Genomic DNA, 18,248 nt, shown 5'->3' with positions numbered 1-18,248 from the left:
CCCTTTTTCATTCCTTCCCTAATTTAAGTTCAGTGAGTCGGAGTGGAGCGCATGCATTACCCAGCAGCAAGCAGAATGCAAGGAATCTACACTATTCCCCCGTCTCACAGAAGAAGCCCAGTTCACTTCTAAAGGACAAGTGAGGAGAGAAGGAGGCAGAGCCTGATAGCAGCCAGGGGAGCGCTCAGACTGCTGTGGCTGAGAGGAGGAACGTACGGTCTTGTCCTGTTCTGCTCTGCTCTTGTTGCCTCAGGTGTGCGTGCTCCTCCCTCCCCTCCGCGGCGCCTGCTGTCAGCTCCATCCCTGGGTGGCTGAGGCCATGGAGCTGGTGCTGCGAGCCCTGCTGCCCTGCTTCTGCACCCTGCTCTCCCTGGACCTGCTGCCTGGGGTGGTGCCAGCTGTGCCTCTGGAGGACTTCTATCCCTTCGGCCGGGACGAGGGGGACTCCCAGACGGTCGCTCAGGACGACGGCGGCTCCGGGCTTGTAGAGATCTCTGTTGCTTTCCCCTTCTTTGGAGACAGGCACACCGGACTCTATGTGAGTAACTTAACTGAGAGCATTCAAAGATGTGTGAGTGTGTACGAATGTGCGTGCACTTGGCACCTGGCAATCGAAAGTGACACATGTGTGCGGACCGTATAGAGAAGCCTCAGAGTGATGAGATTTGGCACGTAGCCAAATTCTAGATTTAATTGCCCTTTGAGAGTCTTATATATTTTTGCGCTCGCATGCTCTGGTGTGTAACCCCACTTGTAGAAGACCAACCCCCCCCCGGGGCAGAATCATAACCGTGACGTTCAGTTCACTTTACATTTGCTCTTCTTGCGCTCTGAGGGCTCTCAAGTGAGGGAGAGACAGAGGCTATTAGTAGAAGAGTGGCAAACCGTGTCCTAATAAGCCTAGAAAGTTGTGTTAAAGGAAATGACAGTTTGTGTTCTTAGTGTTGCTGTGGAGCATCTGTGAGCAGTTCGCTTTCAAAGGCTGCACGGGGGGAAAGTATGCACGCCGGAGAGCGAGAAATGGTGCTCATGGGAGGAAGCCGAATGATTTGACAAGGATATTCGCGCACCACAGTGAAACACACTTTGATCTGCCTTTGTCATGTATTGGGTTCAGTTCCAATGCATGGAAAAGCAGAACTCCCTCAAATCAACACCACCTGTTGTGGCTATGCATCCACATTCGTTCCCTGAACCAACCCCTCCTCTCTCTCTCTGAGCCCTGCCTGCGTCTTCCCTAATAAAACCGTAGGCACTGGAGAATGAGGCACCATAGCAACAATGGCCAAGGTCAAAGGTCTTTCTAATCTGAGCATCTGGGTGAGGTCATCCTCCCACTCAGGAAGTTTTAAAATCCCTTCTGCAGCTGCATGCAGTGCCCTTTCGGCAACATGGTGTTTATAAGCATATCACAAATTGCTTTTGACTTTTGCCATATAATCTAGTGCTTCCACTCTGCTATTAATTCTGATACCCTATAGTCAAATTAGACAAGACAGGACACGTTTCTGGTCGCATGACTTGTTGATCTTGGGTTGAATTATCATCTGACAAAAACAAAATTGGAGTCTTGCGCATTGTGAAATGTGTGGCGTTGGTTGTGATGTGATATCCTGTAGCTCATTCTGCATCTCGCAGAGCCGCAGCTCTGCAGTCACGCAAGGCATGACAGATTGTGGCAGGCGCACGGAATTACAGTCACGCTCCTTTTTAAATGCCTCACCTGGATCCATTAAACATCTGCTGAGCAGCGCGCGGCCACACGGTGATCTGTGCCACCGCAGAGCAGCCTCCAACAGGTAATATTTCAGTAAGCACTAAAGGCTGTATTCTAATGAATTATGAATACTATTATGAATACTTACTAGCAGGGCTTTGTTCCAAGCCTCTGGGCTACCGCCACAGTGAAGCCTCAGAACCAAACCGATTCAAGCGGCTCGCGCATACTGCCTTACTTCATTATCATAACTGATTCTGTCTTGCTCTATACGTATACATGGCCTGAAAACCCTCGCAGATTGTAGTGACGCTTTGGTCCCTTTCCAAAAGAAGACGTGTTATTTTTAGCAGTTGTGATGAGCAAAGTCAGCGGTGGATTTAGCCATGTGATACTTGACGTGTATGATGAGCTCCTCTTTCTATAAGCGTGGGTCCCCCTGACTTGGTCCCTCTCCAGGTCCACTTCTGCCTCCTGGTAACCAGGCTGTCCCTCTGTTATGGTTTGTGTCTGGGAGTTTTCACATGTTGCTGGGATCTCGCCTCCTCCTCCAGATCCACCCGTCTCCGTCTCCCATGCCTCAGATAACATGGCAGGGGTCTTCTCCTTATACACGCCTCTGCTGCTTTATCTGAGAAATGACCAATCACTTTAACAGAACCCAGATGTATCTGAAAAGTGTATTAGGGGCCTCCAAACAATGCAGTTTACGGATTAACGGCTGTAACGGACGGCCAGCATAAAGAACATGAAGGAGGACATCCGTGGTCAGAGAGGATGGAGAACACGTTTAAAAGCAGATGGTTATGATCAAAAGCATTTATTGTAGGTAGATAAAGTCGTGGACAGTTGAATAATTCAAGCCTTTCTAGTCCTTGTTTATGTTGACGAGGTGAAACTCATTCTGTAAAGCATTTAAATGTACAACATAATGTAGCATTCAGCTGTCAGCTGCATGTAAACACAATTCAAATCCATTTTGCCAAGAACGTGCTACGGCGTAAGTACACGCCGAGGAGGCCACACATCTGCTACTGCTCATCTGCACTTCTGAAGAGCTCCAAGTTTGTACACTTCCATTCACTGGCTTTCACTCACCACTGCTCCATGCATGGCTGAAATGTATGTGCTGCCTTTTTATTTCTTGCTCTCAGTACGGGGCCTTTATAATGCATGTGCATGATGAGACTCATGACCGATGTTACAAGGACTAATAACAGAACCCAGTCTCAGAGCCTGTAAGTGCCTCCCTCAGAGGACAAGTCTTGCCGGTAAACATCCAGCTAAAAAGAAAAGTGCTTGTGTGAAACCTGAAGAATTTTTATTCAGACCCAACAGAAGGCTTGTAGTGTTACAGTGAGTTACATGTGCAGCACTGCTCCCTCTGAGTCTCTGCAGGACATCTACAGTATACAGCTCCTAGGACTGACTGGGAAAGTTCCTTATGGGACTTTAAGCATATTGAGCAAAGAAGGGGGGATGAATGCTGCCTCATTTCCTTTAGTGTGGTTATGTTAAACGCAGATGACAATGTGAGAAGCAGAATGTGTTACCATGACCAGGAGCTATGGTCATGTACTTTTTGTATCACATACTAAAAACAGCTTGAGCTCCTCAATATTTTGGTGAGTGTCCTTTTCAGTGCAATACATTTTCCTACAACTATAAAGGCTGAGGAAAGGTTGCATTCAAATATGTCTATTTCCCACATTACTTGTTGGCTGCATTAAACTCCTGCCACGTTGCTGAAAGGATTTATTGCCTCAATTTAAAGCCTGTGTAGATAACAGCGAGTCAGGGCTTAGGATTTACAGGCAAACTACACAGTGTTCCTGTCTAAACTATAGCCCTTCCTTCAGCTTCGTCAAAAATTGGATAAGCTTGTAACTGTGAAACCTCAATTTCTGACAAGGAAAACTAATGTTTTCCTGAGTTGATCCACGGGCACCTTTTTCATTTAGGAATTTGCTTTGGCTCGACTTAAGCCAGATGAAAGTTTATTTTAGTCCATAAATTGCTTGGCTCCGAAGAAAACCACCCAAGCAAAATCCCGGATGCATCCGGTGAAGAATTCCTAAAAAATAACAAGGGAGCTGTAGAGTGAAGTGGCACCATTGAGAGTGAGAGAAAGAATTATGGAGCGAGAGATGCTTCTCACAAGGTTGACTGATCGCACCTCTCTCCCCCTGCGATTCTGACCTTGGTCACGTTACAGGGTAACACAAAGCTGCTCTGCACTCTATCTCACCCATGTGTGATGCAGAACCACCCTTCACCGGATGAGTGTGCGAGTTATAGCCTAGTTGGTGTTCATGAGAAGGGAGGTATGTGATAAGGTCATTTCCATGTCACAGTAGCCCCCTAAAAATCTTAACAAGCAAGAAATACAATAGTTTAAAGAGCTCCAGATGCTGCAAGCGATTGGATTAGGTGATTAAACATATTCCAGTATTTGAAGTAGAAATGTTCAGCATGATTTCATACACCAATCTTGCTGTAAGATGGGTGAGGTCCAGACCGCTGCCACCACAGGTCTCTCATTAGTGGGTCTGTGGGTGTGGGAGGTTTGTAATTTATGCACATCCCTCCGCTTGCCCAGCTCTGTGCCCTCTCTCTTGTTTTTCTCCTGGTATCAGATGGCGCTCTGGCTGACCTCCGGGCCCTGCTCCCGCCGCCGGTGCTCCTTTTCCCCCCCACACCGGGCCACGTTCTCACCACGTCGCGCTGATGTGGAGGGGAAGACTGTGGTCGGGCAATTAACTGAGGCCCGGTGCGGTGCCAAACGAAACTTCCTCTGCTGCTTTTACAGAAAAAGCCCTTCATACGTAGCGGGAGCAAGGTCGAATCACCTGACACTGCTGTGTCACTGGCACACTTGCCACTCGACTTGAATACAAAGAGGCTGAGTTCACAGATGCACAATAATTATTGCTAATAATATACAGAAGGCATGAATGAATCCAGGCCTTAGGTAGAAATTCAGGCCTTTAAGCTGAAGGGCTTTTCTTGTCACTCACGTTTAGCAGCTAGTGTCTTGATTCTGTCGCTGTGGCTGGGTTTCCAGTAATAACAGATTCCTGTATAATCACCCAACTCTGCAGCTCCTTCAACAACAGGATTGTTTCCAATGTCTTTAAACTGGTTTCAGTTGGAGGTTTTCCCTTGGCGACATTAACAACACCAATGTGCCTGGTGGACAGCAACATGTCTCCAAATGAGTGCAGATGCTTGCAGATGTTTAAGTTACCAGCTACTGGCTAACACCCTATTGCTCCCAAATGGCAGAACCAGAAGGTGCTGCAAGGTGAAAAGCAAGAACGTCATTTCATTTATTAGTCTTATTCGACCTCCACATCCTCTCTTTGACAGGTTAACAACAACGGCCTTGTGTCTTTCTTGAGAGAAGTCTCCCAGTTCACACCTGTAGCCTTTCCGATCGCTGGGGACAGGAGGGTCGTGGCGCCTTTCTGGGCGGACGTGGACAACAGGCGGGCGGGCAGCGTCTTCTACAGAGAGAGTGAGGAGGCTTCGATGCTGAGCAGGGCCTCTGGCGATGTCAGGACACACTTTTCAGACTTTCCCAACTTCAACGCTACATGGGTCCTCATCGCAACATGGCACCAAGTCACTTTCTTTGGCGGCAGCTCCCACACACCGGTATGAACTCAATCACAACTCCGCTGATCTCTCACTACAATACATTGGAACTATTTCCTGAAGTACATCCAATAACAACAGCAGATGCATTATTTCAGAATTTCCTTGAAAGAAGGAAAGAGTTTAACAAAGCCTGTTTCCTTTCGAACAGGTGAATACTTTCCAAGCCGTGCTCATTACAGACGGAGAACTTTCCTTCACAATATTCCAGTACAATAACATCACTTGGACCACAGGCATGCATGCCAGCAGTGGAGGGAACCGGGCTGGGCTAGAAGGAATTGCAGCACAGGTAAGATCGCATGGTTATTTGACGATGGAATGACCTGCAGTCCACTCCCATGTGTCTTAGCTGTATCTCAGCGTCTGTCTCTCTCTTTCACCTCTTCCCAGGCAGGCTTCAATGCTGGTGACGGCAAGCGCTATTTCAACATCCCCGGCTCTCGCACGGCTGATGTGGTGAACGTTGAGGAGACCACCAATGTGGGCTTCCCGGGCAGATGGGTCTTCCGCATAGATGACGCACATGTTGAACTGAGCGACTGCAATAACTCTGGTGAGACCCGACTCTAAAAGACTCTTGTGTTTACTTCTCCCAGCCTCGGCATGTGTGCTACACTGACCTCTTTCTGCAGCGTCCGTGTGCCCACACCTGCGACCCTGCCTGAACGGAGGCCAGTGCATAGACGACTGTATTAAAGGCAACCCCTCCTTCACTTGCTCCTGCTTGGCTGGCTTCACTGGCCGGCGATGTCAGATCAGTGAGTTATGGTTGACTCAGCTTCCTGCTCTGTTGTACTTGAAACACTCTGCACACAGTGAATGAATGAAACCCATCTAACTGGAATTGGCCAAAAAAAATAACGTTAACTTGTAAAAGAAAATACTCAAATTGACCCGAGTTGTCGAAAGGACACCCGGAGATACCTGTATCGATTTCAGGCTTCACCTGTTTAACCAACCTTTTACCTTTTGACAGATGTTTCCTTTTCTAATTAAAAACGCATTACTAGCTTCTCTGGGCTTCTCCTTGTAGATGTCAATGAATGTGCCTCACATCCTTGCCAGAACGGAGGGACGTGTACAGACCAGATTAATAGTTTCATCTGTCAGTGTCCTCCTGGATACACTGGGATTCTCTGTGAAACAGGTACAATCAACAATAATCTTCTTTACAATTGCATGGAATTAGTTGTAATTACATCCATGTAGAGTTTAATACAACAGTACCTACGTGCAACACAGGTTCCACATGTCTCCTTCTACGTTCTCATTAATTAAAGGATTTTGTGCCCCATTAAGCAGTTTCCACCCACAACATTATTTGTGCTTTTCGAAGCTGCTGTGCATACTCCCACAGTCCAAAGCGTGGAGATGTATCAGACCTCTTCTAATACCTCTCACAGCCAGCAGCACATACTTGCAGAGTGAGTGGAGCAGTGTGGCGGATATATTAATCAGCTGAGTAAATATTCCATGAGCATGCGTCTGTGTGTGTGTGTGTGTGTGTGTGTGTGTGTGTGTGTGTGTGTGTGTGTGTGTGTGCGCGCGCAGACATTGACGAGTGTGAAGACAGACCTTGCCTGAACAACGGGCTGTGTGTACAAGGCACTGGCGATTTCACCTGCGTGTGTGAACCAGGCTACACCGGGGACCGGTGTGAGACAGGTGAGCAGCAGATTTCACAGTCCCGGGGAAAGCAGGCATCTTTCTTCAGAGGAAGTGTCTGCTTCTGCGCTCAATATCCAAGTCAGTCATTTGGCAGCTGTTTTCTGGTCCAAAGACTTTCCCAGTCTACCTAGACAAGTGGGTCCAAGTTAGATTATGGATGAATTCATTCACAAACAACTGCCTTTTTTCTTGGCTCAGACATGTATCAGTGAACCAGAGTGAGAAAGTTCATTGAAGTCAGCTTGGGTTTACTAATCTCACCTCTCTCATGATTGATGATGATACTTGAACCCACTGGGGAATTAAATTATCAGCCGTGGGACAGTTCACAGATCCTTGTTTCTACATGAGACTGGATTTGTCTTAATACCAGACACCTGGTCAGTGAAACTCTATGCTTTCCGCAGGGAAGTTCAACGCTCTTAGCCCAACTGAGTGTCTAACACAACAAAATCCTGCATTTCCATATGGAGAAATAAAAACCTTAATGCGAAAATGATTGAACGGCACCAAAAAGGTCTCTCCTCTCATTAACTGGCTTCTGTGGATCCTCCAGACATAAACGAATGTGAATCGCAGCCCTGTCAGAACGGGGGCCAGTGCGTGGACCAGGTGGCCAGCTTCAGCTGTGTTTGTCAAGCTGCCTTCACCGGATCACTTTGTGAGACAGGTGAGTTTAAAAATTTATATTAATAACAATAATACAATAAAACCTAATGTAAAATGTACAGAGCAGTCTCCTAATACCTTCATGCCTTTACCTCTCAGAGCTGTTGGTGCTTCAGGTGAATTCAACTGAGGCAGAAAACCAGACAGGTAAAAGCAAGTACAGCTGGAGTTTGGGATTTACCCATTTATATCTCACATAAGCGTGTCATGCTTTGCAGCCTTGTGCGGAGAAGACGATTGCAAAGCGCCCCGGATTTGCGAGTACGCCAGCTCGGGAGTCTACAGCTGCAGATGTGCTCCAGGCTTCTATGGCGACAAGTGTGAAGGTACCGTAGTGTACTCTTGACTCCGGATGCTGCTCGCTGCTGCAGGCAGCTGGGCAGGTAGGGAGCAGACTGGTGCATTTGAAGAGGATCTGTGCTATGCCACAGGAATTTGGAGCGGTGCCCTGGAAGAGGCTGCTGTGTTGATGGATTATTGTAATTATCAAAACTGACACGGCCTCGCCCAGTTTACTGCAGGAACCAGTCGCTTGATGCTGTGAATAATTGTTTTACAGCACATTTTATTAGTTTACCAACAAGAGGAAGTTCTTTGTCTAGACTTAAAAAGACCTGTTTATTAGTCAAAGCTGGTCTTTGGTATTCAGGTCATTTCTTCAGACAGACCTGTTAAAATATGCACACTTCCACACTGCTACTCGCTGCTCTGGAATCTGGCCACTGCACCACACAGCTGCTTCTTGCATAACCATAGAGCAATTTGAAATGTAAAATATCATAATACATATATATGAGGTAACGTTTAATCTCTGGATATTGAAACACTTTAACATATCAGGAAAAATCTTTTGAAGCTACTGTAAATTAGGCTTCCATGAGGGCTTAGTGTTAGTCACTGATAACAGTTGCTCCAAGGCTTTTTTCCCCCCCAAGAGCTCTTTAATAGAATTTGAGCTATAGCAAATGCATGCTATTTCTCACCCTTGAGCAGAAATAACTATCTGTGCTTATATAGGCTCTCTTAAATCTCCCAAATACTTTCCTGCCTGGCTCACTTGGAAAGCACAGTGGAAAAAGGAGCACGATCCTCCAAGGAAGAGAAAGTACTGGGACTCAGAAGTGCCTAATCAGGCTCCCAGATCAAAGGGCCCGCGCCGCACAGGTGGCCAATGAAAGTGGCTCTTGCAAATTAACAATTCATTAATTGCCCTTGGGGGCCATGATTTTTGGTCACAAAATATGCTCCATATCATCAGAAAAATAATACCCTCCCCCGAGCTCCCAGGACTTCAAAGGAGACGCACTCAGCTGCGATATGGCCACTTCCTTTGATCCGCTGCTGCAATTAGGAAGGAGAGGAAAATAAAAACATTCTTACAATTTGTTCTGAGCGGATCTGCAGCATGCTGACTGCTAATCTTCTGGTCCTGTAAACTTTGTTGAAAAAGATTAGGCAAAGAATCAATACATGGTTTACAGTACAGCAGATGAAAGAAGCTCAGCATATGGGCCACATGTTGACCATTTATACTTTGCCTCTATGTTTACACCCAGGCCAATACTGAACATTTCACATAATTTAAGCACTTGCTTTCAAGAAGCTTGAGCAAACTTTGTGTCATTCTCACACACATTCTCATACCGTGCGTGCAGAGGAATGTCTTTGCCAGAATGGGGGCGTCTGTGTGGACATCAATGGGACTTGTGAATGCCCGTCAGGCTACACTGGACTCTACTGTCAGTTTGGTGAGTATGATGCATATAATCCTATCCTAACAGGACCTTTGATCAGTGTGTAAAGAAGGATCACAAAGATCTCAAACTAGAAATGTGTGACTCACAATCCCTTCCTCTCAGAAGTAACCCAGACCCCCTGCAGTAACAGCAGGCCCTGTCCTGATGGAGGATCCTGTTTGGAGTATGGGGGCACCTACCTGTGCACATGTCAGACTAGTGTAGCAGATCATAAGGACTTCTATCCCTATGGTAAGAGCCTCAGGCACCTACAGTAACAACAGTGTATGCTGCTTACATTTACAAACGTATGTTTTAATTGAATGCTCATTCAACATCTGTTTTGAATCAAATGACAAATAATCTGTATTTTTTAAAGGTTGGACCACTTTTTTATATAATTTGAATACAATTTTGGAGGTTTACTAGTGAAATGGAACACAGTCAAGTCTCGGTGTGTGTCTTTCAGTACAGCCCCGATCAGTCTGCGACTCCTCTCCGTGTCTGAATGGGGGCTACTGCTACGAGCGAGATGGAGGCTACACCTGCGAATGCAAATACGGATACTGGGGGAAGCACTGTGAGAAAGGTAGCGTGTTCACATGAATTCATTTATAAAGTACCAAAACACCCCCCAGACTTGTGGCTTAATACTCAAGCTGAATGCCAGCTTTAGTAAATCAAGACACATGCCATTACTTGTAATGCTGTTTGAAATATTGCAACGCTTAAAGGCTTATGATTTGTACCTATGACTGAGTTATGAGCTGTGTGTCTGAATGATGACTGGAAAAGTTGACCTGACAAAAAGCTTTGCTTGCATGAATACGATCTGGATTCTGTCTGTCTCCTTCCAGTTAGACTCAATACCTGTGCTTCTGGTCCCTGTCGCAACGGAGGCTCCTGCAAGGAAGAGGCAGGAAGCTATAAGTGTGTGTGTCCCTACAGGTTTACTGGAAAACACTGTGAAGTGGGTGAGTGCCATCCTCAGTACTACTTGAAACTTAACACGTACCTTGCACATTGGTGTAAAATCAGTAAAGTAGATGTGTTGTTTTAGTTATTATTCAGTATCTCACTAACCGTAAAATTATACTTGTACTATTCCCAGTAGAAGGATATGTTTTGTTTCTTGTCCTGCACATTTGTAATATTTTTAGTAGCTTTGCTATAACATTGTTGTGTTTTTTAATTCTCTGGGTGGATGTTTTCTTTTAGGGAAGCCGGACCCTTGTGCCTCGAGCCCCTGTCTGAACGGGGGAACATGCTTTCACTACATAGGAAAGTATAAATGTGAATGCACCGAGGCCTTCAGGGGCAGACACTGTGAAATAAACAGTTCCTTTCAGATCTCTACAGGTAAGCATAGTGCATGTCACCCCCATTGTCCAAATCTCACTCTGTAACCTGTAATATCAGTTTAGTTCATGACTTTAAGCAGGCAGTGTCTTGAGTTGTTAAACATAGAGACGCTAGTTGTTCTTCTGAATATAATCTTAGCAGTGTTGCTGCACTGGAAGGTGCGTATATACAGATATAGAAGGGCTGTTTAAGCTATATAAAGTAAGATCTGAATAGACCTGGTGAATCACGGCTCTACGCTCTTAGCAACGTGCTGGAGGTAATTTTAGGCCTGGGTGGAAAACACCTCTGCCATTAGTATATCCTGGATGAGCTCCTTTAAGCCCCAGTGTTTGTGGGTGTAGGTTTCTATGCAGCGCCGCTGACATTAACATGTTGCTACTCATTTCAGAGCTGGGATGCGGCCCCCCTCCACAAGTGAAGCATGCTGAAGTCCAGTTCTCCTCAACAACACCAGGCTCTGTGGCTGTGTATATATGCCAATCGGGATTCATGTCTGTACCCAGAGCCGCTCATAGCATCTGTGGTATTCAGGGAGTCTGGAGCCAACCACCACTTTGTGAGGGTCTGTGGCACACTGGCACATGAACACACACACAACTCTGTAGAAAACAAACACATACAGTACATGGTCAAACGTTGTTCACGCTCTAAGAAGCTGATGATAGTTACTGTGGTTGATGTTATTACAGAGGTTAACCAGTGCCTGTCACATCCTTGTCTTAATGGTGGTACGTGTTGGAACCTCATTGGATCCTACCAGTGTAAGTGTAGGGACGGCTTCAGTGGAAACCACTGTCAAACAGGTAAAGTTGAACCAAACTCTTTTGTGACTTAATGTCAAAATACAAATGTACTCAGGCTACTGCATCCTACTGTATGTGTAGAACCTGTGCATGTGTGTGCTTCATGTCCTTGAAGACATAAATGAATGCCTGTCCAAACCCTGCCAACACGGGGGCGTGTGTGAGGACCAGCCTGGCTCCTACCTGTGCCATTGTCTGCAAGGCTTCAAAGGCCACAACTGTGAAATAGGTACAGAGTAAACCTGTTAAATCAGGTTACATTACAATATATTGCGTTTTTATTGGAAGTATTAAATGGTGATCTGGCTTATTAGATGTTGTATTTGTATTTTATTGTAATGGATACCGATAAATAAAAGGTAATATTACTGTTGATAACATAGATTACTGTATATACATACATGCATAAATAGCCACAGATATACATTGCATAGATCAAACATCTGCTCTAAATATCTGTGTGCAGAGCAGGACATGTGTGAGTCCAGCCCCTGTGTAAATGGAGGTGTGTGTCGGAGCTACAGGAGGAACTATGCGTGCATGTGCAAGGAAGGTTTCTTTGGGGACCAATGCCAGATGTGTAAGTGGCTAAATCAGCCTGAGCACAGCAAACAAGCCGAAGACTGAGTTTGTCTTTGTCTCCCCCTAGTGGAGGATCCGTGCATACTAAAACCCTGCGGAAACCGTGGCCAGTGTTGGAGTGACCAAAGAGGAAACTACAACTGCGTTTGCCAGACAGGACACACAGGCAAAGACTGTGAGAAAGGTCAGTCGCTAGTTGACCCAGGTTACATCAGCATCTGCCTGTCATTTCCCTTCTTCATACTCTGCAGCTTATCATCTGTATTGGTAAGACATGTCTTAATAATGAGACATATGGGTCAGACATGTAGTTTCCACTGTTTCCAGACCTGCTGCCTCCCTCGGGTCTTCATGTGGTGCATGTGGAGGAGAAAGAGGTGGAGCTGCGTTGGGATGAGCCAGAGCCGTCCCACAGCCTGCTCAGTGGCTTTGCTGTCACTTATGCCCCCCTGGGCTGGAGCGCGTACAAAACAGACTACCTGGATAGGAAGCAATCAGTCCATGTCTTACGGGACCTGCTTCCTGGCCTGCTTTACAACATCTCCACCGTCTCCATCAAACGCAACACCAACAGTACCGACTACAGCCAACCCGCCACTGCACTGATCCGCACCAGTGAGCGCATTATTTCACTTTTCATGCGTGCATGTGTGAATTTCCCAGTGTAAGCGCGTGTTTCTGTGCAGGACCTTGGCGCGTGGAGGAGCTGCAGGTGGTCAACGTGTCGTCCTCTCAGGTTTGGCTGAGCTGGCTGGTCCAGGCGGCTCGACACGCAGCCGTCAGCAGGGTGCTTGTGTCTCTGCTGCCTTCAGATTGGAGCGAGGCTCGCACCGTGGTGCTCAACACAAGCACCACGGCCTACACCTTCAGGTCAGGCTCCACACTTGGACCCTGGCCACCCTAAAGTTCTACTTGACGCACAGCTGCAGCACCCTCTGTCCACAACATGGTGCTGTGCTTCTAAACTTTAAATAGCTGTGGGAAATATTTACTTTAACCACAGGGGGGCAGTATTTCATCACTCCTACGAAGCCCTCAGCAGCGATCAGGTCATTGAGCTTCATATAGAATTTTTTATTTTTGTGCCTTTCTTCGTTTTCAGTTCATTGCTTGCTGGTCAGATGTACACAGTGGACGTGTTAACTCAAAGTGGTATAAGACCAGATGAGTTTCCCTCCACTAGCCACTCAGCAGGACCACTTCAGTTCTGGACAAGTAGGTTGGCATCAGTGTTACTGAGTTGTAGTACTGCTTGCCATGCATGACGCGTTACATGTGTTTCCCTCAGGGCCTCTCCCTCCACAGAACCTCTCCCTGTCACATGTGACCACTAACTCAGCACTGATCACCTGGAGCCGCCACCCGAGGAACGTCCCTGATGGTTTTGTGGTCAACGTGACCCGAGGCTTGAGTACAAGGAGCCGCTTTCTGCCCAATGGGAAATTAGGATCATATTCCCTCCGTGAACTGACACCAGGACAGCACTACTATGTAGCTCTAACATCGGTCAAAAACACAGGGAAGGAGCAGATCCACAGTTTAGCTCAACATTTAGCCTTCACTACCTGTAAGTCTCATAGCCCCCCTCTATGTTTTGTATAACTGATCTTCTCAGCCTAGAGTTATGCTTTGTATAAATGTCTTTTAGTACCGATGGAGAACAGGTCACAGAGGAGAGACAGGCCAGGTGGACAGGGGATCAAGGTCGGACGCAAACTTTCTCCAACTCTGCCTCAAGACCTAGGAGGTACAGTGGAAACAGAGAACACGGAGGAACTGCCGAGGTACAACATGATGCTAACATTACTACTGTCCACAGAATGATCAGAGTCAGTTCCTGTCTGCTGATGTCTGATCTAATTTTACTTACAGATATAAAGAACTTGTTGACAGGAGGGGCAAGATTACAGCCAAATTAACTCACTTGTCTCAAAAACCCATTCGACATCGCACCAGTAAGTGAATTAGCTTCTAAAGACGGATGAAATTTTTGATTTCATTATCTTGATGCTGATGGAGCAGCTCATGGTTGTCCTATTCACAGCCTGCTTGTAGATTGTTATTGGTTTTAAACTTTTGATAAAACAAGATGAGTCAGTCAGAGTCACAACAGTCATTTTTTTAAAAATAATGTTCTCATGTTTTAATACAAAAACCATCTTCGAGCACTGGTTCGAAGCTTGTGGCATAAACAGACAGCTCTACATCAAATAGCTCTACAGATGTTATCTTGAGCTCTAGAGAATATGTTCCTTTTTAAGATCGTTCTCCTCCTTTTAACATTGTTTCACCCATGATGTCATAATCTGATTTGCCCTCATTGTCAAATCAGTTCTTTTTGTTCCAAGCTGATGTTTGTAGGGGAGGACTTCAAAGAGCATCATCTGAGTTTACTGGACTCACACTGCAGCCTGTCTCTCTTTATTTTGCTTTTTTGCGCTGACTCATGCCAGGACTTTTTTTTTTTTTGCCTTGCAGAACCTGACCCCCCAATTCGATTAGAGAAGATGGAAGAAACAACAAACAAGATCAGCCTTGCACTAGAGATTCAACAAGAAGGTTTAGGAACAAAGTCTGGTATGTACAGTATGTTGTTGTTATTCCTAAAAGATTAACTTGTGTCACAGATTAATGTGTTGTTGGATGAAGCCCATTAATTATTCCATAGACATCTGTAGCATATATGAACTAACAACATTTGTTCGGTGATGTGAAAAGAAGAAGTAATCCATAAGAAGCTTGTGTTAGAGGCTGTGTTCATAAAGCAGAGTACTGGCCTGAAACCTGAGACCCACTGCTCCTGTACTGTGGATGTTAACAGCAGCTGTTGTCTTTTAGAGTTGCAGCAGGACTGTGGCACTCTGTCCTGCCAGAACGGGGGTATGTGTGTGAGCGATGGCGACTCCTTCCTTTGCGACTGCACAGAGGGCTTTAAAGGCAGGCAGTGTGAACTGTGTAAGTTCATGTGCTGCCTCTCTACACGCATGCACAAGGTGGAAAGTAGGCAGCTTTGAAGCAAATGACCAAATCTATTGGGTGGACTGTAGTTTCTGATATGTGGCCAGGCATCAGAGCTACACTAGCAGTGAGGCTTAAAATTCCTTAATCCTAATACAAGAGGATACATTACGTACATACTGTAGACAATTTCAAGTGATTTTGAGTGAAGTTACTACATCTCTTCCGACGTGTATACAGAATCATCTATGTCCCTGTTTATCTAAATCAGAATGTTGTCATTATGTTTACTCTTAATGTAACTGTAGCTTCTATGGTTATATATACTTACTTTATAGTATATATTATAGTAAATAGTTATTGTGTGAAATACAAGCTCAGTGCAGAATTTTGGTTCTTTTGGTTCACACACTGACACTAATTAAGATTTTGGGTAACTTTGAGAAACAAGTACATAAAAAATACGAGGCAAATTATGATAATGTTAACTGAAATTATTTCTAGCTGACTATATTATGAGAAGTTATTTATTTGTGAGTTATGGCTTGAAACCATTAGCACAACTGTTTAAAGCCAAGGTCTTGTACAGCGGACATACTCTGATTTTGGAGCCTAAACCTAAATTCCCTTTGTCATTGCAAAACAAATGAAATCATAATAAAACAATAATTCTAATGAGTGCTAATGAATCTGTGAAAAAGGAGACACGGGACATACCCTCAGCCCCCTTGAATTCTTGTCTTTGTCTAAACACTAAGTCAGATTGTTTAAACATTCCTTTCCTAAAACCATCCATTAGCCAGAGAGAAGGGCCCAGCTTCATCCCATGACTACTACACCATTCGGCAGACTTCTTCTTGCTGACAGTATTTAAAACATTCATACCTTCCGCTGTGTGACCACTGTTTGCAGTGTGCCAGCGAGTACCACACCCCTGTACTCGTCTTTACTCTGAGACCAAGAGTGTGCCTGTGTGGGAGGGAGGCGTGTGCCACTATCTGTAAGTCATATCAGACACCTATCATGACTTATGTACAGTTTAAACCAGTAACATGCCCAGCAATTAAAGTGATATGGAATGGAATAGCCTCTGTTCTGTAGATGAGCATGTCTGCTTCTTCACAGGTACAAAAGGACGTACAAAGTGCAACAGGATGTTTGTTATCGAGAGGTTTGCGAACCAGTGCTTCCCAAGAAGAGCCGGGGTAAGTTTCACCACAAAGGTTGATGATAAAGTTGTATTCTGCAAATGACACACTGCTCTTCTTTTCATTTGCTGGGGTTGTCAGCCAGAAGAACGAACAGACAGCAATAAAGGTTTGTTTACTTTGTCTTAAACACAACATATTTTTTTCATTACACTGTGATATTTCCAACAATCATGCTCAAAATGACACTTTTTCTCTTAGGGCACTTGAATACTGTTGAAAGGACTGGCATTGCTATCACGTGAAAAACCTCCTTCCTTCAGTTTTGATGTTTAAAATGTACATAAAGAAACTGATTCTGCTCATGCTGAAAACCCTTATCAAGACTCATTGCAAAGTTTTAGAAGGAGATTGTCAGACACCTGAAAGACATGTGCATAGTTTGACTCCTGAATATCTAAGCAAGTAATAATGTTAAGCAGTCTGCGCTGCACCAGAGACCTTACATACCTCATTTGTACGTCCATGGTGACACATTAAGAGAGGTTTTTATGTGATTCAGCTGCAGGTTTGTCCCTCAGGGAAATAACTGTAGAGTGTTCAGAATCTTGGTGTTTATACCAGCCCATAATCTACTTATAAAGACTATGGTAAATGTATATTTTTTCCACATTTTCTACATTCATCTCATCCTCTGGTGCACAGTACGTTCTGGGCAAATGTTCTGTGTCTCAGCAGGAATCACTGCTGACTATTTTGTAAATAGTGTTTATAGACCATTTTGTAGGTGGATATTTTAATAATTAAAAACATTAAAACATTTCAGTGTTTTTGTATCTTTTTGGGTTAATATTTCATATTTTTACAGGCACAATATGTGACAGAGTTTGATTTACAAATCTTAGCAATAAAAATACTATTTTATTTAAATGTACTTTGCTTTTTGGTATATTATAATTACAACGTGATGTGTATACAGGTATGAAATGAATAACATTTAAATAACCACTGCATAGTAAACAAAGACAATCCTTTTAATTGTCACCTAAACTACGGTATGTAACCCCATGAACTTTGACTGGTGTTAGCAGAGGGAGCCAAAACAATCAGTTTTAGCATTAATAGTGTATAATATTGTATATGTTAAATAATTACATAATTTTAACATAGCAAATACATGTATGCTTATCGTTTCTCCCACACAATCACTACAGTTATACCTGATAAAACATTCCTGTTGTTGTCAAGCAGTTTTATGCTTAACCTGTCTGAATAAATATTTTAGATGTTCTCAAACAGAGCAAAGATACAAAGAAGAGCATTTGTCAGACAAATCTATGAAGAGCTTCCTCCAATTGAAATAAAAACCTCCCACTGCATCAACTGGACACAGTGGAATTCTCTATCCCACTTCACATTTACTTTAGAGGAAGTCAGTCGATTCAAAAGGCCTGCTGAGTGCATGCAGAACGCATAAACTCAGCTGACGTCATAAACTTTCTTACTCCACTTACTGTATCATGTTATGAAAATTAATTTGTAGCATAACCATATGTTAGAATGCACATACAAAGTATCTATTAACTATGCCAGCATTGAGGGACATCCTTAACCTTTATCAGAATCTCAAACATGTTGGTCTGATAATAACGTCGCTGATCATGCGCACGTGATGCTCTCAAGGTCAGTACGATTCAGTTTCGGAAAATCTACTCAAAGATGATGAAAACCTTTTCAAAAGAATGTCGCTCACCTCTTTTCTGCTAAGGCAACCACGCTGCAGCTATTTTAACAACCTGTTGTCATGTGTCCCTGTTGTCCCTGATTTAAATAAACGTAAACTGAACTTAACTTATTTTTTGTTCTCCATACAGGCCTGAGGTTTGTTGGTTTATTTACATCCCGTTTGATATCCGGCGGTACGTAAAGGCAACATTCCACT

At 44.5% G+C, this 18,248-nt stretch overlaps 1 protein-coding gene across 4 annotated transcripts; it reads left to right on the top strand.

Moving 5' to 3' along the window:
• Positions 1–126: 126 nt before the first annotated feature.
• sned1 (sushi, nidogen and EGF-like domains 1) lies at positions 127–17,131 on the top strand. Of its 4 annotated transcripts, none has more exons than XM_055507667.1 (32): positions 127–538; positions 5,087–5,374; positions 5,526–5,666; positions 5,768–5,930; positions 6,010–6,135; positions 6,411–6,524; positions 6,929–7,042; positions 7,602–7,715; positions 7,814–7,861; positions 7,933–8,040; positions 9,370–9,462; positions 9,577–9,702; positions 9,920–10,039; positions 10,308–10,424; positions 10,669–10,809; positions 11,204–11,377; positions 11,505–11,618; positions 11,734–11,847; positions 12,085–12,198; positions 12,268–12,384; positions 12,528–12,815; positions 12,887–13,070; positions 13,303–13,415; positions 13,489–13,767; positions 13,849–13,984; positions 14,073–14,155; positions 14,679–14,777; positions 15,039–15,155; positions 16,071–16,158; positions 16,284–16,363; positions 16,452–16,475; positions 16,568–17,131. In XM_055507667.1, the coding sequence occupies exons 1-32, from the start codon at positions 320–322 to the stop codon at positions 16,609–16,611; spliced, it is 4,200 nt and encodes a 1,399-aa protein (XP_055363642.1). In that variant the 5' UTR covers positions 127–319; the 3' UTR covers positions 16,612–17,131. The 4 variants fall into 4 exon arrangements, with proteins under 4 accessions (XP_055363642.1, XP_055363641.1, XP_029003510.1 ...); XM_055507666.1 differs by having other exon boundaries at positions 9,574–9,702; XM_029147677.3 differs by having other exon boundaries at positions 9,574–9,702; positions 16,448–16,475.
• The last annotated feature ends 1,117 nt before the right edge of the window (positions 17,132–18,248 follow it).

The sequence above is a fragment of the Betta splendens genome, chromosome 4, assembly GCF_900634795.4.
Source record: "Betta splendens chromosome 4, fBetSpl5.4, whole genome shotgun sequence".
In the NCBI taxonomy this organism is placed as follows: domain Eukaryota; kingdom Metazoa; phylum Chordata; class Actinopteri; order Anabantiformes; family Osphronemidae; genus Betta; species Betta splendens.
This window is presented reverse-complemented; position numbering and strand designations above follow the sequence as displayed.